General features: G+C 45.9%; 1 protein-coding gene across 7 annotated transcripts in view; it reads left to right on the top strand.

Moving 5' to 3' along the window:
* The first annotated feature begins 299 nt into the window (after positions 1–299).
* LOC101922241 (ceramide synthase 4-like) overlaps positions 300–26,666 on the top strand; it is a 48,266-nt gene continuing 21,899 nt past the window's right edge. The window contains exons 1-5 of one of the 7 annotated variants that reach the window (XM_055804826.1): positions 6,836–7,019; positions 7,822–7,872; positions 8,106–8,185; positions 11,519–11,573; positions 24,057–24,230. In XM_055804826.1, the coding sequence (XP_055660801.1) occupies positions 11,554–11,573; positions 24,057–24,230 (194 nt within the window). In that variant the 5' untranslated portion in view covers positions 6,836–7,019; positions 7,822–7,872; positions 8,106–8,185; positions 11,519–11,553. Of the gene's footprint in view, positions 1,730–1,926; positions 2,087–6,835; positions 7,020–7,707; positions 7,873–8,105; positions 8,186–11,518; positions 11,574–16,761; positions 16,885–24,056; positions 24,231–26,666 lie in introns of those variants that run through there. The other 6 variants (XM_055804824.1, XM_027783206.2, XM_055804827.1 and 3 more) reach the window with 6 other exon arrangements.

Genomic DNA, 26,666 nt, shown 5'->3' with positions numbered 1-26,666 from the left:
GCCCAACTCCAACAACCATCCAGCCACTGCTCCCCCAGAGAAGGTGCCTGCAAGGAATTCTGCCGCGGGCCCTTCCCTGTACCCTGGTAGCCATGTGACTGCCACCAACGCTTGGGCTCCCTGCTTTCTGAGCCCACAGACCGGTATTCCCCCCGCCCACCCGCCGCCGGGCAGCCACCCTAGCCCGATCCCATAGAGTGCCGCCCCTGGAGGACTGACGGGCACTTCCGGCGGGCTGGAGGACCGCCGGCCCATAGAGCGCGACTTCCGGAGGACTGAGGGGCAGGGGCAGGCCGGCTGAGGGGCGGCGGGCCCTGTGCTTTCCGGGGACGCGAGGCGGCAGCTCCCGGCTTGTCGCGGTCGTTCTGCGGCTGCCAGGGCCCGGGGAGGGCCAGCAGCAGGACTCCTGCCTGGCGCCTTCCCTGCCGGAGCATTGCTTGGGCGCTTTCAGTCTGGGCGTTGTGCTCTGTGAGAGCGAACGGGCGGGGGCCATGCTGCGGCACAGGGCGGGCCCGGCCCGGGGGGTCCACACCGCGGCCATGGCTGCCAAGGGAGGGGAAGGGCCCGCGAGGGAATTCCGTCCTGGCACTTTCGGTGTGGGAGCAGTCGCTGGACGTGTATAGCTTTGAAGCTGGCCTCCATTAGAGCGACCAAGCACAGGGACCGTTTCCTTGGCTCAGAAAGCAGGGAGCCCCAGGTTTGTTGTGCCACATGGCTACCAAGGGAAGGTGAGGGCCAGCACCAACATTCCTCCCTGGCACCTTCGGTGTGGGAGCAGTTGCTGGGTGTTTCCAGTGCACGTTTGGGCTCTGTTAGAGTGTGAAAGCACAAGGACCATGCGACAGTGAGGGAACCATTTTCTCGCCTCAGAAAGCAGGGAGCCCAAATTTTGTTGTGGCAGTTCCATGGCTACCAAGGGAAAGTGAGGGCCAGCAACAGAATTCCTTCCTGGCACCTTCTCCAAGGGAGCAGTGGCTGGATGCTTCCAATGTTCAAGTGGGCTGCATTAAGAGTGTGAACGCACAAAAACTGCAGAAGTGAGGGGACCGTTTTCTTGGCTCTGAAAGCAGGTAGCCCAAGCTTTGTTTATGTCAGTTATATGGCTACCAGGGCAGGGTGAGAGCCAGCGCCAGAAGACCTTCCTGGCACTTTGTCCAGGGGAGCAGTGGCTGGACATTTCCAATGTTCAAGTTGAGCTCCATTAGAGTGCAAAAGTGAGGGGAGATATATTTTTTCTTGGCTCAAAAAGCAGGTAGCTGTAGTTTTGTTGTGACAGTCACACAGCTAGCAAGGCAAGGTGGGAGCCAGCAAGAGTTCCTTCCTGGCACCTTCTGTGTGGGAGCAGTGGTTGGACTTTTTCAGTTTGGGAGCTGGGCTCTGTGAGAGTGAGAAACTGAGGGGACCGTTCTGTGGCTCAGAAAGCAGGTGGCCCAAGTTTTGTGGCACCAGTTACATGGCTGCAAAGGGAAGGACTCTTAAGTGCCCAGAGACAGGAGTCCTGGGGTCCTGGCATTCACCCTGAAAATGGTGCTAGAGGCTGGGATCGCAGCAGGAGTGGGCAGAGCCAAGCGTTACAGAAAGGGCATTGGATTGCTTGCTTAAGTTGCAGTGTCTAATATTAGCCACAGGTCGTATACTTTAGAAGCCCTTTCAAGAAGGACAGGGATCCCAGGACAGCTTTCTCATCTGTAATCCCCTGGAGCAGCACACTCAGTAGCAGTCCTTTGAGGTTTGTAACACAAATCCTGCCAGGCTGCAGAGGGGAGACAAAATGGCACTTGGCTGCTTTGGTCTGTACTTAAAATAGGAACAAAGCTGCTCCCTTGTGCCTTCCCACAGAGCCTAGAACTGAGGGGAGGGGGGCGCACAGCATCTGAGGCTGCTCATGGTGTCTGCACCTCTCTTTTTCCTTTTACTTTCACAAAGCCATAACTTTTGCTCAAGCTACTGAACTTGAGCATCAGGCTAAAACCACCTCCAGGTACCCGAGGTTGTAAGGATACCCAAGGACAACCAAACTGGACTGATAAACGGCAGGAAAAATGTGCGAGTGAGGCAGTGCAGTGGACACCAGCAGCTGAAGTGGGTAAGTGGACTGCAATAAGCATGGGGATGTTGTTACACAGGGCATCTGAGGCCCCTCCATCAGCCTAAATATGAGAGCTGAGAAACCAAATAGCACAGTAAGGGCAGACACCGATGTCAGAGGATTGCAGTGGATATGGCAGTGGGAAAGAAAGGAAGTGGAGCTGTGTCAGTGGGCCATCACCTGTCACCTGCAGGATTTAGGGCAGAGCCCCGGTAGCAGACAGCTGTTGAAAGACAGGTTCAGGAGAGGGACCCAGTGTCTCTGAATAAAAATTCTGCATCAGGCTTGAAATGAGTGAAGAAACTGCGTGGCATCAAGAGTTGAGGATTATCTAAGTGGGAAAAAGGAAAGCAGATGAACAAAAATATCCATACAGTGTTACCAACAGGGAGCTGCACATTATCTCCCTAGGGAATAGTGTGATCAATGTTATTGGAATCTCTTGGGATGATATTGACCCTCAAAAGGCAACTGTTATTCCAGAAAATTTGTAGAAGACACTGCTTTTTTGCAGGACTAGCCATTGGTGGAAGGAGAGAGAAGGGACCTAGGTTTGCAAATGTATATAATCTCTTCCAAATCAAGACATTCTTTAAATCCCACTAGCTATTCTGTATTTCAGGGTAACTAAGATGGCAGAGATCTGCTCAAAGCAATCTGAGCACTTGATGTCTGGGAGGGTATATGAAAGAATTTTTCTTGGTGAGTTCATGTTGCTTATTATACTTTATGAGAATGTAAAAACAAGTCAAGGATCTGGGTACAAGTCACTGAATCGAAGATTTTTCAATGTTACCACAACACATGCGATATATGTCGGCGCTTCCAGTGTAAGACGGCACAGTGAACATCCAGTGTCAGAAGAACCTGTGTGGTGTTTGTAAAGGTGCTGGAAGTAAAGCTAAGCTCTTGCTGTTGTAATGTTCAGCCTCCAATGGCCTTCAGAGAAACAGGATCTGAAGCATTTACGTGCACAGTGCATTGTATTATTGCATTATACTTTGTTAAGCTGCAAATGGAGCTGGACTCCTGGTACACCGTAATAATGTAAATGCCCATTACCTTATTGACCCCAGCCAATGCTGAAACTGTGCCAGTCAGGTCTAGCAAGCAGGCAGATGTTGAGGTGCCCAAGTGGAGCTAGAATTCATAGTCTCTAAAGAAGGGGTGGCCAGCAGACTTGCAAGTGTTACCCACTTTCTGTGAAGACATGAGGATTTTTTTTTTGAATTATGTAGCTTAGCTGATTACACAAAGACTTTATTAAGACTCCTTAGCCTGTCAGGGTTAGGAGTGTTGGCAAGAGTAATGTCACCGACTTAGAACAAGAGCATTTCTAGAGGGGAGGTTTGGTGCATTAAGAATGGTTGGGCTTTCTCTTGAGAAGCATAGTACCTATCCACTGTCACCCTCGCGACCTGACCATAACCATGACCATAACGTGCCTCACCATAATCTACAGGGAAGTAGGTTTCTGAGTTTGTCTGCTACTGATGACTCCTTCCAAATTCCCAACTTTCTCTGCTTTGACAAAGTGACATGAAGTGATAATCAGAAAGGCTTGTTCCAAAGGACAGTCATGTTAGCAAGAGCATTTTGTCAGATTTCAGCTGTAAATAATTGCGTGGTCTTCCCTGAACGATCTGTGCAGTTCCAGTTAGACACTGCCTCACAGCATCCTCTCTTAAGATCTGAGGAACTGCAATATCTACTGAAGACAGCCTCCCCATTTCTTCACAAACAGGAAGTTTTCAGGAGTAGATGAACTAATCCCATGGTTATGCTGTGTCTTGGTCTTGAATTACAATGGCTTTGGGATCCTTAGGACTGATAGGTGCACAGGGAAGATGGTAGGATGAGGTGTCATGAGAGTCACGACTCGGAGTGACTTGAACTTAAAATTTAAGGTTCCAGCTATTCTCCACACTATAACTGAAGTCGGTTTTGTTGGTGGGAAGGTGGAGCAGTACTGTGCGCTGCATCACACGGGAGCACTCACCTCACCACCCCCCACCCTGGTGCGCACCCAGCTGTACGCTTATCAGCCTTCATTTATGTTTGGAGTTTAATTAGACCAGGGCTGTGTGTGCAAGGACTCCGGTTTTCCACACGAGGGTGCTGTCAACATGGGCAAAGGCCAGACTTCAGGGTTTCCAGTAGAGCCCATCACATCCCAGCATCGCACAGGGACATTGTAGCCTAAGGACAGTGAGGCCCGGCCTGTTGAGCAGGATTTCAGAGGGTGACTTTTTCATAGACTATAACTAGAGGGCTTGTTTGACATCTGAACACAGTATCATCCTTCTCACAGTGGGCAGCTGGTGGATAAATGATTACATTTAAAAGAACCTGGGTTTCTTACTCTTAAATACATTCCAATATAAATACTAACCCATCAGGGGTTCAGCAGCCTATGTTCTGAAATGATAAGTGATTTTTAAGTACTTCAAATCCCAATTATTTCATGAAACAACTTGAAAAAGATATTTAGAGACTGTTTGTCCATCTTTGTGTTTCAGGCCTCTTTGGATGTCTCAAGGTACATATCCCAAAAAGACTGGTGCAAGGGAGCACTCTCTACAGTGGGAGAGAGGAGCAGTGTTAGCACTCGTAGTCATAGTTCAGAATTCACCATGATTTATACAACTGCCGAGGCACGCATGGGTCAGGGCTGCTCACCAAGGTTTTGTGTCCTGTGTTGCTTTGCTGTGTGGAGCCTTGCAGGCTTGTGCTGTGCTTGATGCTGCTGCAGGTCTGTGTGTTGCTGACTCTCTGGTGATTACACAGGCACCGCTCCTCCTGAGTGGCAGGGCTCACACCTCTGTAACTGAAAGAGTCACAGCTAACCCACGAAACAAAAAGAGACAAATAACACCCTGAACACAGCCCCTTCCTTTGCTCTAGTGGTCTTAGATGTTTTTGTTTCACCCTATGCACACGCTGAAATGAGCAGATTTTTGCTCATGGAAGGCCCAGTCCCATTCCTTTGGAAGCCAGTGGGAGTTTTTCATTGACATCAGTGGGCTTTGGATCAGACCCAGAAAAGCTGGCTTTATAAACGCAGGCGCTGCAGGTCAGGCACTGTTTGCAGTTGGTTGCAGTGATGCCACGCGATGAGCTGCAGGACTGCTACCTGCATTGAGGAGCACTGGGGTCCCCCCAAGGCTTGGCTGCGATATGGCCAGAGGTTCCTGACATGACTGTAACTCCAGGGCCCTACTTCCTCGTGTACATATATTCACTGATACATTTGCCTGGATACTCATCTGTTCGTGGCAACGTGGCTACTGGACCAGAAACTGGTTTTGAGCCATCAGCTGCTACCAGCTTGATTGTGTGTTGCGTGATTGGAACCGAGCATATGGACTGAAATGTGTAAGTGAGAAAACTGCAGCAAGTCACTGTATGTGTTTTGAAATTTTTAACGTTTCTGTCTACGCAGATATTTATAACCATCCTCATCATAACCGTGCTGACTACAGCTTTAGAAAAGTCTGGAAATAAAAGAGCCAATGGACAGCATTTTAGTAAGATGAGAGAATGGTCTTAAGTGCTCCAAGAATGCATTATAGCACACTGGCAAACAATAATAGTACACATGATCTGTACTCCCAAGGCTCGAAACAAGAATGATGGGGTGGAAATTTTTTTGGCCTATGTGACACAGGATGACAGAATAGATCATCTTAAGGATTTTTTTTTTTTTTTCTGGCATTAAAATCTACACAGCTGTACTGCAACGATTCCAAAGCTGCGGTCAACAGTATTAGCTCTTTCTCCATGTTTTGACTGAAATAACGTGTAGTACTTCAACTGCTGTTTTTCCATATAATGAGCAGCTGCACCTTGCTGAAGTACCTCATTTTTCTCCCCCTTTTTTTCCTTCACTTGTGAAGAAAATGCTGGGTTAAATTAAACTCATTAATTGATGGGAAAAGGTGAAATGTGCAACATAAATGGGTTCTGCATTTGCACCTGCACATGGGGCAGAAATGGCATCATCCACGCAGGTGTTTCTAGCCTGCTCCATGTCCTGCTTGGGGCATGATTTTGGGGTTTTAGAATATAATTGTGTGTGTATGCGTTCCTAGTTGTGTTTAAAACGCATTTTTACACTAGTGATAGAACATATGCTTGGGCATGGAACCAGCAGATTTGTTGCAAAGAGCTTTAGGAGAGAAATGGAGGTAAAAGAAAGGGTTACAGGGGAAAGTGGGGAAGCATGCAGGCAAGAAGAGGCCCAGAAGCTGGCTGGGCAGGGTGGCTGAAGGCTGGCTTTGCCATCAGACTGCAAGAGGAGCAAGGGTCTGGTAAAGGCTGGCAGCACTCCTTTAGCTTTTCATTTGCACTCATGAGAGGAGCACGTAAAATAACCATTAGGCTCGTTCATTACCATTTCGTTCTCGCTTCGGCAGCTGTAAATGGCACCATGTGAACGGCAGCATTACAGAAAATGAGGGTTCCGGTGGCGTCGTTCTGCTGGGGCTGCCCTGGCGGGTCACTCACGTGTGCTGTCCCGGCCGTCCCCCCCCCCCGGGACACTCGCACCCCCGGGGGGGCTGCCCGGCCAGGTGCTCCCTGAAGGCGGTGCCGCCCCCGGCCCCCCCCCCCGGCGAGGCGCGGGCAGGGTGAAGCGCCCCCGGGCCACCAGCACCTGCCTGCCTCGCCGAGCGCGCCGTGCCCGGTGCCAGCCCCCCCCCGCCCGAGGGAGGCCGCGGCGCCCTGCGCTCCGGGCCCTCCCGCCCGCGGCGGCGCTGAGGCCGGGAGGCGGTGGCCGGCGCGGGGCGAGGGGGGGCCCGGCCCGGCCCGGCGGTGAGCGGGTCCGGCCCCGCCCCGCGACCGCCGCCTCCTCCGCGCAGGGGCCGGGCGCGGCGCGGGTCTCCGCGGAGACCGGGTGGGCGCCGTCCCGGCGGAGGCGGCAGGGGGAGAGGTAACGGCGGGGGTCCGTGGGGCTGGCGGTGCCCGGGCTGAGTCCAGGGGGGGCGGCGGGGCGGGGGCTGCCTGGAAAGGTGGCGGGGAGGTGGCGGTGCCTGGGGGCCGTCAGTGGCTGAGGGGGGGGCATGAGTGCGTGAGGGGGGCTTGTGGTGCGTGAGGAGAGGGGGCGCCAGTGCCAGAGGGGGGGCGCCAGTGCCTGAGGGGGGCGCCAGTGCCTGAGGGGGGGTTGTGGGGCGTGAGGGGGGCGTCAGTGCCTGAGGGGGGGATGTGGGGCGTGAGGGGGGCGTCAGTGCCTGAGGGGGGGATGTGGTGCCTGAGGGGGGGCATCAGTGCCTGAGGGGGGGATGTGGCGCGTGAGGAGAAGGGGAGGCAGTGCCTGAGGGAGGGGCGCCGGTGCCTGAAGGGGCTTGTGGTGCCTGGGGGGGGGTTATCGGTGCCTGAGGGGTGGTTGTGGTGCGTGAGGAGGGGGAGCGGCAGTGCTGGAGGGGGTCGGTGCCCGCGGCGGGGCGGGCCCGGGGGCCGGTGGCGCCTGGTCTGTGAGCGCGGGTTCCCGCTCGGCCGGGCCGGGGGGTTCGGGCCGCGGCTGCTGCGGGCGGCCCCGACGCGGCGGAGGCGGGGGGCGGGCCGGGGGCTCTGCTGCAGGAGAACCAGCGGCGCTGCCGCGGGGGGTGCCGCGCCCGCAGGTCGTATGGAATCAATGCAGAAATAACGGGTTGTACTGAGCTGCCTTTGCGGCCAGGAGGGTCAGCGCAGGCGGCCGCGGCGGAACTGTGAGCAGCCGTTCTGTCCCCCCGCAGCTCCTGGCTGAGCTTTCGGGACTTCACTCTTAACCCGTGGCGTGAAAAATGGTGAGCCTGAGGGGAGATGTTCTTGCTGGCAATGAAAACTGTTCCTAGGGAAAAGGATGGCAAAGCTGGCCACGAGGCTGAAAGACTGTAATTTTTTTAAAAAGATGGGTGTAATGTAACATTTAAATAGTATAAGCGGGGGGGGGGGCGGATCAGTCTTGGCTTAAAGTTCCAAAACCCCCCAAACTAGATGCTTAGTGATGAATACCACTTCTGGCATCGTTTACACCCAGGTCAGATGGTCGGTTTTAGGAAGTGCTGGCCCTTGAGTAAGGCTGAAGTCGGGTATTGGCATGAAGTGGGCGTTCCTGGGGTAGGTAATGATGCTTCATGTAAACTCAGATATCTGACTTTTCTAGCTAGCCACATGTGGAGAAGGTTGCTTATTTATCAGCATCTAAAGGTAATTCCCTGTTTTGCAAGTGTAATGTGAAGTTTACAAGGTAAGTTTTGCAGAAGTCAGATGGAGGGTGTGCTTGAGAGGACAGACGCGGTGATGTTTGTCCCCTGAAGGAGCCATCTCTCCCTTTGGCCAACAGGGACAACTGGTTGTGAGATCTGAGACCGCTGGTGATTGATGTATTTACAAGCTTGGGCTTATCAAGATAGTCAGGAAACTTACAGAGACTTAAACATGCAGAGGAGCTTTCCCTCCATTTCTGGTTGTTTTTTGGGGTTGTTTTTTTTTTGTTTGCTTGTTTTAAAAGGAAAAAGCTTACAAAATTGTTAACCTAAGCTTGTCTGTTGGAAGATAAAGACTTTGTGAGATGCTTGCATTCAGAGCAGCAAAGAAGCTGGCAAAATTGAAAAGTGCATCTGATGTTAAGCCAGAAGTGCTTTTTATCTAGAATCAATGCTGCTGAGTGAGCGTGGTGGTTTGACAGTGGCTGAATGCCACGTGCCCACCAAAACCGCGCTATCACTCCCCTCCTTAACTGGATGGGGTAGAGAAAATACAACAAAAGACTCGAGATAAGGATGGTGAGATCACTCAGCAATTAACCTCACAAGCAAAACAGACTCGACTTGGGGCAATTAGTTTAATTTATTACCATTCAAATGAGAAAAAACACGCTTCCCCCCAACCCTCCCTTCTTCCAGGCTTAACTTAATTCCCGATTTCCCTACGTCCTCCCCCTGAGTGGTGCAGGGGTATGGGGACTGCGGGTTACAGCCTGCTCTCCACATGTTTCTGCCACTTCTTCCTCACACTGTTGCCCTGCTCCAGCATGGGGTCCCTCCCACAGGCTGCAGTTCACGCACTGCTCCAGCGTGGCTCCCCCACAAGGTCTCAAGTCCTGTCAGGAAACTTGCTTCAGTCTGGACTCTCCATGGGTCACAGCTTTCTTTGGACATCCCCCTGCTCCAGAGTAGTGTCCTCCACGGGCTGCAGGTGGATTATCTGCTCCACAGCAGACCTCCATGGGTTGAGTGAGCCTGCCTCACAGTGGTCTTCACCAGGGCTGCCGGGGAATCTCTGCTCCGGTGCCTAGAGCTCCTCTTGCCTCCTGCACTGAGCCGGGTGTCTGCAAAGTTGTTGCTCTCACAGTGTCTCACTCCTTTCTTCTGCTGGCACAGAATTATTTTTTTTTTTCCTTCTTGGTACTCAATCCCAGAGATGCTGCCCACCATCGCTGATTGGCTCATCCTTGGCCAGCGGCGGGTCCATCTGGAGCCAGCTGGTGTTGGCTCCATTGGACACAGGGGAAGCTTCTGGCATCTTTTCACAGAAGCCCCCCCTGTAACCTGCCCCCCCCCCCCCCCCCCCCCCCCCGCCATGCAAACCCACTAGAGTGAAGAATACTTGTTCTGGTTTATTACCTGTTACAAACTGGTGAACTTAATCTAAAATACTACTTTTCTTAATCTAATTCTTGTGTTAAGAGTTAAGGAGATGAAGCAGAGAGTAGAGATTCTCAGCTTGATAGCTGCTTCCAGGCAGGAAGAACAAATACCTGCAATGAAAAATTATTATTACACTGTCCTTCTGTTACAGTCCACCGAAATCCACAGAAACTGGATTTATTTTTGCAGTCTGTCAAACAGGTAATTCAGAGAGACTCAGATTCTCTGTTCACATGTGGCAAAGATTAGATTCCTGCTGCCAACTCTGCAAGCTACGCTTGAGGAATTAACGCTGTATTTCAGCTCTTACCAAAATAAAAATGTCTCTTCTGAGTTGGTGCCCTGTTCTTCAACAGTGTCTGGGGAGACCCTACTCTACCAAGAAAGAGAGACAAATGGTGGTGTGTGGGAATGTCTAAACTGCCTGCTTTTACCTCCCAAGTCTGCCTGGGGACACCGACCTGTCTGGACTCTGAAGCCCAGAGGTTGTGTACTCATGCAGACATCATCACAGGCTTAAAAGGTCAGGTTTCTAGTATGCACTTCTTGGGCAGAAATAGAGCTGAAGGCGGCTTCATTTTAAGGGAGTTCCTTTTCTTGTCTTCATGAGGTCACCAGCTTGATGGAAGCTTGTGGTTTTGAAGGCTACATATGGTTTTCTGATATCATTTTGAGTGCAGAACTTAAATGGTATCTGGTCTGAAGGAGAGCACAAGCTCTGAAGAGTCACTATCACAACAACATCCAATTTTTTATGGACCTAGCAGTATCCAGTAAAAAAAAAACCTGAACTATATCAGTGATTCTTGCAATTGAGAATTTTTCTGAAAGGCAGCTGATGTGAGGATCTTTGATTACATTCATGAGCCCAAGAGGGCTCAAGAAGCAAAAAGGTGTTGGGGAAGTCTGATTGCTTTCTGTCCTTTGAGATACACATCAAGAAAATTAACAATATTTTCCTAAATTTTTATTCTGTATATTACACCAGCTTCTGTAATATTCTGAACTCTTCCCTGCAGAGCTTTTGGGGAAAAATAGCTTTCTATTTAGATAAATTTTTCTTTTCTGGGATGTGTATGGCAAAGAACATTACTTCCCAGGCCAGGGAAGGAACTGGATGCCTCTGTAGGTCATGCACTTTAGCATTGTCTGATTCTAGGAAGCAGCATATATGGGCTCAATATACAAAAACCAAACTGCAAAGCAGTTATTTCTACTTGTGAGTAGTGGTTATGGTAAATGAGTGTTTAGTCAGTACAGCTGCAGCTGGTAAGGCTGTAGCTATCTAGGGATATTTCTGAGCTTTGCCTTGTTTTCTTCCAAGGTATTTATAACCATGGGACTAATCTTTCTGGAGAGAACTGTACACAGAACTAGTATAAAAGAGTCTGGTTTGTCACTGCTGCTTGCAGCAGATCAATGATCTAATGCCTGTTCTGTAGCAGCTGGGTTGCCATGTATCTGGGTTATGATGGTTTGTCAAGACTTTGGAAGCAGTTGTTTTAAAACAAAAGAACTCTCAGGGAATCTTCGTGTCTTAATTCATAGCCAGTTTTTTCTCTGCAAGAGAGTAAAACGCAGCTAGAATGCTATTGTACACCACTTCTTCAGGTCTAAGATGAGTAGGGAAAAGTTTTGTATCCTTGCTACTCACCCTTAAGAGAAATACGGGAGAAACAAACAATGTTTTAAGTGATAAAGGGTTAGTTGCATATATACACTCAGAAATTGTTTGGGGTGCATATATAATCTATTTAGGCTTAATTTTGAGTTCTGTTTGTTTGTTTGTTTGTTTTTTCAGGTTCCTTTTGCAGAGACCAGTAAAGACTTGATGCCATGAATCCAGATATTTCCAGGTATGGTATAGCCGTTGGACATTGGGAGCTCAATGCAGGCATTTTCTGCAACAGTACAGTTTGGTCAGCTTGAGCTGCGTTTCTGAAGTAACACCTTTGCCTTCCCAAGCCACCTGTGCTTTTCTCTCCTACCTTGCTCTGAGCTTGCACAAATGATTTTGAAACCGGGTGGTGAGTTGCACTGAGGAACCAGTGTGGGGTGAAATCAACCCTGAGTCAAAATAAAGAAAGTTTAGGTTTTAACTCAAATCTCTTTTTTTCAGCCTGGTTCTCTGTGAAGCCTTGTAGTGGCAGTGAATTGGGAGTGCTGGTCAGGAACGGGTGGAGGCCAGGGTCTGGTCTTTGATGGCAGTGTTGGTTTACACTGGCTCTAAGTTATAAGGAACCTGGCTCAGCAGGGGTATCTTTTCATGCTGGAAAGAGCAGCAGTTTCATTTTGAGAATTGTAGTAGATCTCTCCACCCATTGATACAATCTTAAAGGAAACACGTCTGTGTTTTCCCTTGCCGTGGTTGCCTGTGCTCCAGTCTTTGGCTTTGTTCAGGTGAAAGCAAACTTACAAGACATGAGGTTGTAGAATCTCAAAGGACTAACATCCACAAGTCAAAACAAATAGTCCATCTTGATTTTCTGTACCATGGGCTGTAACTGCATGTACTCGTTCTCTGAAATGCTGAAAATTGAGTCTGTATCTCATAGGACTCTGGAAAAATCACATTTTTATAAAATTTTGAGTCTTTGGATCTCTCCAGACGTTGCTATGACATAACAAGTACACACTAAAAGCCAATTTAGAGAAGGGAGTGCAGTTTTGAACTGACTCTAATTTAGCTGTGCATTTAGAGCCTGTTGATAAGAACAAAAATGTAATAAGATTTCCAGGGTCAGGATTGCTTATTGTGCTCTGCGTTTTATCTCCTGCTTGTATTTCTAATGTCTGTTCCAGGTTTCTTCCCTGTAGGAGAAACCCCATGCTTTCACCTAAGGGGAAAGGGGAAGCCAAGAGTCTATCTGGTAGAAGAACTTACTTTAAAATAGATTGGTCTATTTTAGATCATGTAATTACTTCCTACTAGTAAAGTGAGTTATCCTCTTTCTAGTTAATATTATTAGCGTGCTCGAACACTTCAATGGAATGTGTCACAGGTTTAGAATTTATACCACTGTTTTCCTTGCAGTGCAACATGCTGCAGGTTGTGTTGTAAAAGCTCCAGCTAACAGCCTCTAGATCTGGAGTCTATCTGATAAAGAGGTGTACAGCAAACTCTGCCAGGAGCTGGGGCGCTGCATCCTTGCCCAGCAGGGTATAAAGCCCCCGCATGCACAATGCAGGTTCTTGTTCCAGCGTGTTGGGGAGCTCAGTTCCAGGAGCCATGACCTGGCCCAGAGTGGTCTGGTGCAAAGCTGCCATAAAGGGCTACAGTGTGCAAAGCCTTGCTCTGCACCAGTTGCATCCTTGCCATCAAAGGAGTAAGGTCCTGCTATGTACTCACGGTGTGCCTCAGTGGTGGTCCTGGTCTCGCACGCTGACCTGGCTGTGGGCTGTTTTCTGCAGATTGCTGAACTATGTTGAAAGCCCTGGTTCCATCTCTGTGACTGCCCTCCTCTTTCAAATAAAGGCTTCCATTTTATTGGGAGTCTCTATTGTATGCGTGTATTAACACGCATAGTATTTATAGTATGGTATATATCTGCATTGAAGTTTTAATATTTAATTCCACTGGCATTCCATGACAGATTGTTCTTAAGTAAAAAGAAATGAAATGCCATCATTCTCTCAGTTTTGAAAAACCACAGAAGGCTGTTTGTTCTGTTGGGGGTAATTCTTGTGGTGTATTCATGTTTACTGAGGAGTACCCCTTAGCATGTTTGTCCATAATTACACAGCAATGTGGAGAATCCAGTGCATATTTTCCACTCCTTTGTCCAATATGCTTTAGTTTTAATTAATTCAAGAGTAGCTTTCATTTGTAAAAATAGGAAATATGCTCAGAGAACCAACTGCAGTAATTCCATTAACTTCAAGATTGATTCAGCTTTTCCTCAAATTGGTTTTGAGAACAACTAGTTTCTGTTTTAAAAACTGATTTCCAAAAATCAAGAAATTCTTCAAACATTTTGCTTTGTGGGGGTTGTTGCGTGGATGGCCACAGAGATGGGTATGGCATACACCTTCCAACCCAACAAATGCCAAGGCTTTGAATCAAAATAGGTAAGACAAAACCTCCCCCCCCCCCCCCAAAAAAAAAAAAAAAAGAAATCTTGAAAGAAGTAAACTACAGGCTCTGTTCAGGTTATTTTTTTTTGTAATAAGCGGTGGGTTTTTTTACTCCGGGGATACTACCAGAGCTTTTTGGGCAGCTACTTCTTTATTTTTCATTTGTCTTTCTTTGTACATATATGAAGTATAGCCTCCTTCTGGAGGATTTGAAAGATGTTGTCTCAGAGTTTGTGTTTAATGTTTTCAAAGAAAAGATCAGAGGAATTTTTCTGTTTACAGATGATTCTGAAGTAAAAGCATGAAGGCAGAATTCCCAAAATAATAATTTCTATGTGATTTTTCCAGTGAAGTGATTTGTGGTGAATTGGAACAAGGAGAAAGTGACCCTTAGTATCTGTATTTTAAAAATAAACCCTGAGCTCAGCCAGCGTGAATCAGGGCTGTGCTGCAAAAGCCAGAGGTGCTGACTTGGTGCAGGGGGATCCAAGTAAGTGGCTGTGGCTGTCACTCTGGGCTGTGCTCAGGGCTGGTGTGGGCATGATTGTCTCAGCTGAGGCAGGGCAGAACGACTGGCTGCAGTGAAGAGAAATTAATGTGGGTATTGTAGAGAGACTGGCCCAGTGTGGAATAAATACGGTGCTTATTTGTCACGATCCCCTCACACCTGCAGTAATGCAGGGACTCCTTGTTAGCAGAGCAGGAGGCAGAATCTGCAGCTTAAAGAGCGACTGTGTTAGTAAGAAGACTGAGACGACTGCCTAGGCTAAGCAACCTGAAATAAACGCTCTGTCTGCGTTCGGCAGACATGAAAATGGTCCCGTTGTACATCAGATTCAGAAACCCTCCCATAACACCAAAACTGCTGGATAAATAGCACAGTGTGGCTGCAGCCTTCAAGATAATGACAAATAATACACTGTCCCATAACGAGTTGTGCACAGTTGTAGTAAGTAGGTTCTCTTCAGGTTAGACACTACTCCAGCAAAGAACAGAGGACAGTCAGTGCCTGTTGAAAGAACCTGAGTTTTACATTCTGCTTTGTAAGCTATCCATATTCCAGGGCTTTTAAGTTATCTGTGCTAATCAGGAAGAATTCGTATGAAATTTGTTTTTAAATAACCATCATCATATGATAGATTGCATTACTCATGAAGCAGTAATGATTGTGAAACGCAAGTCGCAAGTCTTTTAATCTTGGAGAAAGGGAAATCTTTCTATCTGTTGCTGTTTCTTTCTCAATGTTTTTAATGTATTTTGCTTTTGTGGTAATGTTGGGAATGTAGATGTTATTCTCAGATAAGGTTTTAAGTTTTGTGTTTTGAAATGAAAAATAATGAAAACAGGTACTAGTTTTAGGGGTATAAGAGTGTTGTTTTAAAAAATCTTAATTTTAGACTAATTAGATTTCTTCTTTTTTTTTCTCTAAGCTTTGGAACAGCCTGGGGAGTTTATGGGAACAAATACCTGGGAAACTGATGGAACGGTTGATACTGAGATTCAAAGCCAGCACATACAAAGTAATTAAAGCCCATGCGTTCCCTGCATGAGGGAGGAGAACAAGGACTGTGTGAAAAGTCATGCTCTGCCTCTTGTAGGTGTAATAGGCTGTGGTACAGGATGCCTCCCTCAACTTCATGCAAACAAATTCATCCCGACTGACAGATAATCTGTGTTGGCATTCACGATGATCCAATTCCACTTTGATGTTTTATCTTTGCTAGATCTGTGGCAGAGGAGTAACACACATCTGTTTCTTTGTCTTCCTTATTTATCACAAGTGATTCTCTCGTTTTGACCTAAGATTAGCAGTTCAGGAGTTCAGTGCTTCACTTAGCTGAATGCTCTGAGCTGCTGGTGTGATGAGTTACAAAACGTGTCTTTGGGGGAAACGGTCCATTTTGGGGAGGCAGAAGCATAACCGAGAACTTGCAGGGGTTGACTGTACAAATAAGGAGCAATGATGAAGCTTTGCATTGCAGGGAAGTAGAAACTTTAGATGAAACTAAGGATGAATAGCTTCTGATGGCTGCTACAAACTGCAGAATTAAGCATGTGGCCAGAGGTGGCAGGGCTTAGAAGGGGGAGAGGTTTCCTGGAAGGGAACAGAAAGGCTTGCCGAGGTTGATTCTTAGAGGACAGACTAGGAGAGGGCCATCAGACCAGAACTGTACAACTATTTAGAAATATTTATGCTTTGAAAGGGCTGAGGAATCAGGTAATGTATTAGACAAGCATTGCACTGTCCCAGGAGCTGAAAGAGGCTTTATTGAGAGCTGTGTGGTATTTTGATTTGACTTGGGTATGGCTTGGAAACTTGAACCTACTATCTACTTACTGTTTTTCCCAGTTCTTAAGTTAGAATTAAACTTTTCGAGGCCTGATAATGTGATTGTTGAGTAACAGGGGTAGTGATAATTAGTTGAAAAAATTCAGTTGGCACTAGAAAAGATGTCTGGGGTATGTATTATATCAAAAGGTCTGGGCAAATATTTTCTGTTTCTCCAGCATCTGAACCTCTATGCACAGGACCTGGGTTATAAGGCCAAAACTTGCCTCTGGAAGAGTGCTGAGGATCTCACGAAAAAGAAAGAGATTTAAGCTGCTTGTGCTTAAAAGTTTTGATACTTATTCAGTGTGTATTCTCACAGTGTGATTCTTTTTTGTCCCATTCTCCTTCCAGAATCTGTGAAAATGCTTTTATTAGTGTACAAACTGCTTGTTAGAACAGTCTTCAGACATAAACAGCATTCCTGCTTGGAGGGCTTTTTGGCAGTTCTTACTGGCTGTGAGGAAGGCCTTGCTAAGACTGCCTGACTCGTTTTGTTTGGTGCTGATTAATTCAGAGAAAGGAGACATGAGCAATTCAGGTGGAAGTAAGCTCCCTCTTGAATTCTCTCTGTGATCTTCTGACCTGAATTCTTAGCTTACTGTGGCCTGAAGCCAGTAACTTGATTTTCTTCCTCAGTTTTATCAAGTGATATCGGTCAGTGCCTGCTATATCTACGGCGGGACTGGAGGAAATAGCAGGCAATAGAGTAAAGAATGAAAGAAAAAATCCGAAGAAATTGCTGGGTGGCTCGTTTGAATTTTGTAAGTGCCTCCTTGCATTTTGCATTTGTACTCTCTCAAGAAACACATGTAGATCTGGGTATAGGTGTGTTTATGTATTTTGTGGAGATATTCTAGCTGATGCTTTGAATGCCTCAGTTGCCTTACTTGGGCACTAGTTGTGTCTGATGTTCTTACTAAGATGTATGGTCTGTAGTTTTTTACACAGTGGTGGTAGAACATGGTGTTCTTGTGCCTTATCAAAACAATCAGCATGCAGTCTCCTGTGGTTTCTTGTTGAAAATTTTTTGTTTGTGGAGTTGGTGTTCGGTGGCAGAATACTGATTGTTCCCAAGTGTCAGGACAGCGAGGTTTGTGTTACCTCACCCTGCCCTGGAAGTAATAAAGGAATGTTACTTCATTTAATAATACAGCCATGGGGTAAGCACTAGACCGAGCCTGCAAGGGTCTTCAGCTTTTGTCTCTGCTGCTTTTTACACTGGTAACTCACAGCACTTTATTTTGGAGACTGTTTTGACAGTGGGTGCTGCACTTCAACCCAGGTTTCTTCAGCCTTAGTAGGGAAGCATCTCCAGTTTTCTGGAGGAGGACTATGTATGGCAGAAGCAGCTGTGGTGTTTCAAAATATGCGTGTAAGTTCTTGGGGTTTTCTGAAATTTCAAGAGGGTAGGTTTTGGCTTGTTCAGGGATCTGCTTGGCAGGATCTCACGGGAGACTGTCCTGGCAGGCAAAGGTGCTGACATCTGATCAATCTTCTAGGAAAGCCTTCTCCAAGCAGAAGTGTAGTCCATCCCAACGTGCAGGAAGGCAAACAGAAATGGTGGGAGGCCTGCAGGGATGAACATAGAACTGTTGATGGAGCTCAAACACAGAATGGAAGTATCAGGAAGGTGGAAGGGGGGCTGGATAGCCAGGAGGAATCCAGATGTGTTGCCTGAGCATACAAGAATGGAGGTAGGAAAGCAGTTTCTCTCCCCAAAACTCAGCAGGAGCGAGGGGTGTGAAGGGCAACCAGAAGAGCATCTGCTGTAAGTACACTGGCAGCAAGAGAAAGGCTAAGAAAAAATCAGGCCCACTGCTCCGAGTACCTTCTGACCAAAGAGATAGTGAATGGAGGTATTCACTGCCTTTTCTGGTGGTGGTTTTAGCTGGCTGAACCAGTACTTGTTCTTTTTACTGAGCAAAACAAAGGTGGTGTACTCATCCCCCTCAGTGAGGGATGATGGAGTGAGAAGAGCTGTCTGATTTGCATTCTGACGTGGATGAGTGACATCAGCTTGAAAGCTGTGCTGTTGGTCATACCTGGCAGGCTGCTTCGGAGCCAAGCACTCACAGTCAGAGCAGCCTAGCAACAAAGACGGCAGCAAACAGAGCACAAGGTATGGAATTTAGTATGTAATTTATGCTGGGTAAGGAAGACATGCACTGGGGATCTAGGTAAGCAAGTCTGTCTACTTGCTGGACTTCTATTTGCAGCTTTTAATGTTTGTTTGGGCATTTTGTGCTTTTCCTGGGACAGAGATCTCCCAAAAGACGGTTTATATGAAAATTGTTGCCTTTGAACTGAGCAGCACATGATCACCCTGCACCAAGGTATGAGACAGGGTTAATTTTGGTGAAAAGCTGGAAAGTCTAGGAACAAGGGCAGAGCAGCCCAGCTCTCTCAGTGGGCTGAAAATAGATGCTGTCTTAGGGGGTTGTGGAGGCAAATTTTGCGTTTCTGCTTTTAAAGTTAGGAGTGAAGAGTCAAGTTGTTGTTGGACTCGTAGTGGAAGTAAACAAATAGTGAAAAGTTCCTTGAAGAAGCTGAAGAATTGCAAAATGGATTTATTCTTGAGAGGGCAGAAGATGTGAAATAATTTCATAGGAAATGTCAGCTGGTAGGTATGTGAGAACATCCGAAAGCCAGGAAGTTGAGGGTAGCTGGTCATTGGTGAAGAAAAAAGCTGTGCACATAATTTCAAATTTTCAGCCAGCTTCCAAAGAAGAGGATATGCAGAACAAGGTCTGGTTGAGGAGAGTGAGCCTGGAGAATATACTGTTGATGATTACGAAGGGAAGGGGGTTGTCGTTTTGTTTCTTTCACTACTAGTCAGAGTTGAAAAACAGTGTTATTTAATGTAAAAACAAAGGGGAGATTGTGCCGGAAGTTATGTTTTTAGGGAAAAGATAAGGACTTCCAGAACCAGAAGGAGATGACAAAGCTGGGGAATGGAGGAGAAATAAAGCTGCAGGTAAAGAGAGATTTGTACCCAAGATTCATACCAGAATCTGTCCATGCGATTGGAGATTCTGCATCAGTTATGGCCAGAGTAAGCAGGCTTGTAATAATCTCTAAAAGAAGTTTGGAGAAATGGAGGTGTAAAGGGTGGTGGATTTTGTAGGAAAGTTACTTTGACAAAGAGAGTAAAGAGAAGGCATGCCAGGGGAGTGAAGGTCAACAGGTGGTTCATGGACTGAAACCGTTAGGAAATATTTTAAATTTTTATTGCCATAGGAGGACATTCTTAGAAGGATGTTTTTCTTAACTGATAAATTTCAGCTCTGTCCCTTGGACACTGTCTGTCCATGGCTAAATACACTTGCTAAGAAAAGCCTTAAAATGGTGAAGAACCAAGAGAGGGATAGGGAAAGAGAGGGATCTCAGGCAAAAGAAATGTTGTTATGGATAAGGCAATATCAAAAAACAGGTATGACACCAGGATGGCTAACAGGGATGGGGAAATGGAAATGAACGTATCAAAGCTGGAGTGAAATTTGAAAAGGTTACTGTATTCCCTTCAGGCGGGAGGCTGGAACTAGCTAATCTTGGTCTCAGCATGCTGAAAATAATGGTACATGTAGTGAATTTTGGAGCAAAGATTTTTTTTATCTATAAATTTCAGTAGATCTTTAGTGACAATACTTGATACATGTTAGAAAAAATGTGTGAAAAACATTGGGAAAAATACATGAAGAAAAAATTATCCCAGCAACCCTAACCCCAGTATTGTGATCTTTAGTGTGAAGTTTTTACTGGAATTTCTGCATGAGAGGTGCAGTAAACTTCATGTCTGAACTTGTAACTTCTGTTGAATTCTTGAATAATTGATTTCTTAGCAAAATTAGTTAAAGGTTCAAATGCATAATATGCAGTGGTAACCCAAAGGCAGAAAGTATGGACCCCAGAGTAGGACTAGAATACAGTGGCCCTTCCAATCTGAAATAACAGGGAACCTTCATAAATATGCAGAGGACTTTTTGTGATCCCAGCTGCTTCTCAGAAAGATAGGACAAGCCTCTGCATTTTGGTTTCCAGCATGTCAGTGTTTAAGAGGCTTTTGTTTTTAATGATTTTAGCCATAGTCCCATGGAAAAAACAAATGGACAAGCAATGTAAACGCATCCTTACGGTGGTGTGCTTCCACATTAACTAGTAATTTCCCCTGTGGCACTACTGTGCTGATGGTGGTTAATTTAAGTCATGGGAAAACTGGCTGTACCAGGAAGACTTCTGCAGGAATACCAGTGCTGGTTCTGGCAGCAATGTCCTTAGCATGATGCTGCACTTAAGCTAATAAAGCTTTGGCAGACCGAAACAGCTTGGCCCAGAGCCACTCCAGGGGTGTTTGTACCACCCAACACTGTGGCATTGTCCACCTGCAAACCTATATTAATCCACCTGCAGACAGTGGACCATCTCTGGTATAATCGGGAATGGAAGGCCTTCATAGCCAGATGAAGAGGAATGAGGTGACCTTGAATACCACAGTGTGCAGAGTTGTGTATTTGGGGACTAACAGCAGAAATTTGTCTTAAAAAATGCAAGTGTAAATGCCATACAACTCCTCTCAGAAATCCTGTTCAGAAACAAAACCAGGAGTGTGCAAAGAAAGGGTTTCTGTTCCTCTGCTCTAGCTAGTTGTATTAGCTGTGTACAACAGAGAGAAGATTAGAAACAGTGGACTTGTTTAACCTAGACAGCGAACTATGAGAGAAAAGTATTCTATAAACAGTAAGAACAACTTGTTTCTGGTGAAACTCAGTGTTAATGTAAAAACAAATGGCATTAAAATTCTTTATAGTGGTTATTTGGTACCAACCAGATGGTTTAGGAATAGCTTTCTAGTATGAGCAGTTGATGCAAAGGCATTGATTCACCCCTAATATAGCTTGGTACCCTTATGAAGGGATGATTGTTGCCTGTCATAACAAAAAGCTGACAGTGGCCCAGTGAAGTCTTGTCTCTTCTGAAAATTAACAGCCTCCTGAGGTAGAAATGAGGAGGAAACAACTTAGCGAGTTGTATGGTGGAATGTGGAAAGAAGTTGGAAGTTCAGTGCTATTGGGTTCAGAATCCCTAAGCTAAGACCAAAACGACTGTCGCATCGGTGTTACCAGTATCTGCTGCACTGTTAAGGCAGAAGGAGGAGAGTTGGGGGAAGGAGGAATATTGGTTAGTGAAAAAGCAAATTAAGAACTCAACTGTAAGATTTAAAAAAAACCAAATGGATCTTTTTCTTGTTTTAAAAGCAACTTGAAAACTCCAATGTAATCTTTTATTATGGATCTTTATATTATCTGAACAGTATAATCAGTGAACAGTGGCAAATCTAATAATGTCTAGCACAACGCTGTAGCTGTAAACTGCAGGGCAGATACCGCACCTAGTCTTCTTCAGAGAGAATTACCCAGTTCTTTACAAAGACTCGTAAGTGTTTTCTCTCTCTGCTTCCCTTCCACCCTTATCGCTTATATTCACATATGTAAATTTACATGAGTATTCATGTGCCTGTATATTAATGTTTAGCTTGGGAATAGGTTCTGTAAGTGAAGCAGCAGAATAACTCTTCGAAGATGTAAGCCACAGTTGGGTTTCTGGGTAAACCTGCTTAGCCATTTTACCTGTGAGACAAGGAGACACCCTCCTAGCTAGATGCCATGCTGCTGCTTAAAAAGTTCTGCTTTGGAAGTGAAACAGTGTAGAAGTACGTCCCTAAGGAGTTTTAGTAGTGTTCCGGATCTGTGGTGCAGGGTTCAGGGAGCCCTGCGGTGCTGCTCTGCTGCAGCATGCAGATACTGCAGGTGCGTTCTTGCTGGCCAGCCCAGAGTTCCTTGGGGCAGCTCAGTGCAGCCTGACAGCAGACTTTTGTAATAAGGATTCAGATTAAGGAAAAAAAAAAAAATAGGGAAAGGCAAGATTTAACAAAGTAAATACAGTGGACAGGGCTGCAGGGCTGCACCAAGTCCAGTCACTTCAAGAACTTCTAGCTGTGTCAGCTTACAGGAGCTTCGTTGGGTTATATATTGAGTGCCTGATCTTGTCCCACTATAGGCTGGGTAAGTGCCGAAGCCTTGTCCTCCCTGTCGCCATGGCATATCTGTGGTACTTCTCTATTCTTGATTTCATCCTTGCATGTATATTCTATGACAAACTTAATGCTGTTCTTCCAGCATTCACTGTTTTGCTCACAGTGAGATCCTAAGGCTGATGTGTTCAGTGTAAGTATTCTTGCAGTATTGTTTTTTTCCTTTGTTCTTGCTGAACTCTTCTTTGTGCCTCTCTATTACACTGTCCTCAGGGCTGGAGGGCTTCATCCTGTATATAATTACAAAGCTACAACTAATAGCACGCGGTGCTCTGTGAGGCATAAAGAACTTGTGAGAAAGAAATGGGCCCGCTTACGCTTTTCTGAGGGCATTTTAGACACACCATTGTCTTCAGCTTTCCAGCTGCCTCCACTTGGGAGCTTGGCCGGTGTAAATTGCAGAAGATAAATATGTTGCTATGTACTGTACCCTCTTGTATAGTTTTGTGATGTGAAAAGATAGCTGCAGAGATAAAGAAGTCTCTTCAGGTGATTCTCAGGTGATCCTGACTATATATAGTTCGTACATGAGAGTAGATTAGATAATGGCAGTTTACTTCCGTAGCAGTTTGATTCGAAGAAGATTGGAACCAAATTGGCAAACTTACTTTATATACTCCCCACAGAGAGCCTTCGGCAGAGTTCAGCTGCTGTCCTCAACCAAGTATGTGCTGCATCTTTTTGTGCTGCTGCCAGATATATAGAGTTCTAGAGGGAGAATGCTTTGTTGTGTAATTGCAAAGAATTAAAAGACATCTTCAAAATCAAACGTATGATTCATTTTCGATCTGTTAGGCAGTTTTCCTTGCAGAAAATGGGCTGGGGTTTGGGCCTCTGCTGGCTGAGACGCTTTGTGATAGTTGGGTCAGACACTTAAATTATATGCTTTTCTCCTTGGTTTTGTAAGGTGGCATTTCCTGTGTGCTGTTGGGGTGATCCCAGTGGGCATCTCATTCCAACGCTTCCCCCCTCCTTATTCTGTGCCTGCACTGAGCCTGGTTGATTTCTGTTCAGAGCTTGTGTTTGGGGTATTTGTTGTGACCAACTAGGATGAGCAGCCTGTACTGGAGGGCAGCACAGCTCATTTGTGTATGAGGTAGAATTACCTACCGACAGTATTTTCATGTTAAATGCATTGTTACAACCATTTCACTGTCTCTTATGCTGCTAAATTCTCTGATCATGTATCTAAACCCCACCGTCAAGCATGGTCTTTAAAATGATATTAAGAATCCAGCTTACCACTTAGCACAAAAATTCTTACCTGGAAGTACTTCCTTTAATTATTTAAAGCAGAAGATAGACTGAATTTTTTTGTTTATTTAAAAAGGTGAGGTCTCAGAATAATATTAATTATAATGCATACATATGCACACAGTGGAATTACAGTGTGTAAATAGAAGCAAATAAATACAAAAGATCAAAGACTGATTATGTACATATAAAAAGACAGCTGGAAGCCAGCCCTGGAGCAGGCTTGCTGCATCCTGGTGACACCAAGCTGTCAGTCCTGTAGAAAGGAGCCTATGAACCTGAGAAGCTGCAATAGTAAATGTAAAACTTTCTGATACACCTTGCTGAGAATGACACTAATGTTCCACGTATCTCTATTTTAGCTCTTTCTTGGTTCTGTGCCAGGAGTCAGCAGTCACCAAGCACCCGATAAAAATTTGCGAGCAAGTTATCAGTTCGTTGGGCACTGATGCATTCCACACCTCTTCTGCTTTCACAGCCAGATGCAACCTCAGCAAGGGCGTCATCCTTCATCTGCTTCACTGGCTTGTGCTGACAGGTTTGCTGTGTGTGAGGCTGTCCTCAGTTTATTCTGATCTCTCTCCCTTCCAGGATGGCACGCTCTCTGTATGAGTGGCTGTGGCAGCACGAGTTCTGGCTGCCCCCAGGAATCACCTGGCAGGACATGCAAGAGTCTGAAGATGTTCATTACCCTCAGCCTCGTGATCTCCTGATCAGTATCCCTTTTGCTTTAATCTTGGTTGTCATTCGATGTGCCTTTGAAAGGTAAGTTATTTAGTACTGTTTGGGTTTTTTTTAGGGATAAGGCTGGCAGTTTGGGTCCAGAAGCTGGCTTTATTGTCTGTGCCAGTGTATGACTGAAGAGGTCCACAGAAACTCCAGGTCATAAAGTCTTCTGAGGTACATTTTTCAGCTCTTTCATTGCAGCCCTGTGTACCAGCTGAAGAAGTGTGTTGAATATAGAACACAAACCCTACGCTCAACATCTAATTGTAAGCAATGTGACTTCCTACACTTAAAACAGGTAGGCCCTAGATGAGGTTTATGCTTGTGTTACAGAAGGTAAGACACACCATTTTGAGTTCTGTTGTTCGTTACTTGCTGTTCCTGGGTCAAGTGCAGCAGAAATCATGTTTAGACTACCCAAATACAGTTAAATCTCCTTTGTTTTGGTTAATAGGGATCTGGGGCATTGCACTTGACAGACAAGCCTGAGGAAGATGCATTAGATTGGGCTGAGTCATCTGACCTCGGAATCAGCACCCCATAGCCACACAGACAGGCATTTTGCTGACCACTGCTCTGGGTTTGGGAGTGTCATTTCCTTGGGTCTGCCGTGTAGAGGCATTTGTAGCTGCTTATTTGTGGCCTCAGAGCCATCTGAGTGTTTTGCATACTACTTCTCAGCACAGAAAATTCGGGGGTTATGGCAAAGGCATAGCTAGAAGTCCTGCAGGGCTGACTGAGCTGGTGTGGTTGCTTTGTGCAGTTTAGTCAGTAGTTCGTGTCTTTTGCAACACAGTGTGATTTGCTGGTGGGTTACTGAGATTTACCGTAGTGTCAGCTGTTGTTGAGACTGCAGACTAGTCCCCTTTCATGATTTTGAATCCTCTTCAAAGTGATCTTCACTGGACTGAAAAAATCCCCATTCCTAGCTAATTGAAGAGGTAATCTTTGAAATAGTTTAGTCAAATTTACAGTGGTTTTAAGCTTAGAGAGAGGGGGAAAAGGCAATTAAAATGTCTTTGTCATCTTTTTAAAAGAAGTGGCTGCACAAGAAAATGGAAATATAGGCTAGAAAGATGTTTCTTCTTCAGATTCTCTGATACAAGGACAGCTTGGAAAAGTTTATAGAAGTTGAAATGATTCAGAGCTCTGCTTTGAGAATGTTTTTAATTAAAAAAAAAAGCCAGTATTTTTATGTAAACACAAATGTGTGAATGATTCTCTAAATAATCATTTTATGATGATATAAAATTGGAATCCAAATCTGTTATTTGTAAACAATACGTTTAGTGTGCATTCCATAAATTCCATGGGTTTTACACTGTACTTTCCTGGGGATGCAGATGTCTTAGTTACCTCTGCTGATGTGGGACCCGTGGTGCTGTAGGTAACCATTAAAACACAACTGACTCACATTTCCTCCTTGCTGATCTGCAAGACATGGCAGCATCCAGCACTCCTTCAGGCAGGCACTGTCAGTCAGTGACTTGGACACATCTGCGCTGTTAAGCTGGAGATTAGCCCGTGTCCTGCATCGACTAGGACTGTCCAGTTCTAGGCTCCCCAGTGCAAGACAAGCAGGAAGAAGAAGGAGCCAAAATCTTCTCAGTGGTGCCCAGCGGACAGGCAGTGGGCACAAATGGAATGCGTGATGCCCCATCTGAACATAAGAAAATGCTTTTTTTTACTGTGAGGGGGGTCAAACATTAGAACAGGTTCCCCAGAGGGGAAATGGAGTCTCCATCTGTGGAGGTACTTGAAACCCAGCTGGACAGAGCCCTCCAGAGTCTGCTGTAGCAGATCCTGGTTGAGCAGCAGAGGTGGGCTGGATGATCTCCAGAGGTCCCTTTTAGCATCCGTTCTGTGCTTCTGTGACACTCTTCTTTTCTTCTTCCTCCTCTTGCCACTCCTAGTCAATCTAAATACCTTTTCCATCCGCTTTAAGATGCGGATGGCCAGGTAAAACGATTTTTTTCTTTCCTATCCTAGTGCTGCCTCAGCTGACAGAGATTCCACAGGCCTGGTCCTACTCATTAATTTTAAAGCTGCTTTGATTCACAAACTTCATTAAGTAAAAGCTTCTTGTCACACCCTTTAAAAAGATAGTATCATAAGCCCATTTTACAGGTCCAGGAAACCTGTAATCATACCACTATCTTACCTATGCCAATGGCAGGGGAATGCTCTGAGCTGTATTCTTGTTTGTCCTAATTCTCTATGGTCATTTATTTCAGCATGACATTTTCTCATTCTCAACCATTACTGTTTCACATTCAGTTCATCCTGGAGAAGAAAGCTTCCCCTAGCAAATGGGAGGTATGAATCAGGATCCCTGTTGCTCCGTTACCTTGTGTGTACAGTGGCTCTAGCCCTGTTTAAAATAATTTGCACAAAGTTTGAGAATTGCAGACTGAAAGGGTGTGTATGTTACTTCTCATTCTCCATGTAGATAGCCTTGGCTTTGTAGCTTTGTAC

Source organism: Falco peregrinus, chromosome 5 (genome assembly GCF_023634155.1).
Source record: "Falco peregrinus isolate bFalPer1 chromosome 5, bFalPer1.pri, whole genome shotgun sequence".
Taxonomy (NCBI): domain Eukaryota; kingdom Metazoa; phylum Chordata; class Aves; order Falconiformes; family Falconidae; genus Falco; species Falco peregrinus.
The sequence above is the reverse complement of the archived record's forward strand: the minus strand, read 5'-3'. Positions and strand labels throughout refer to the sequence as shown.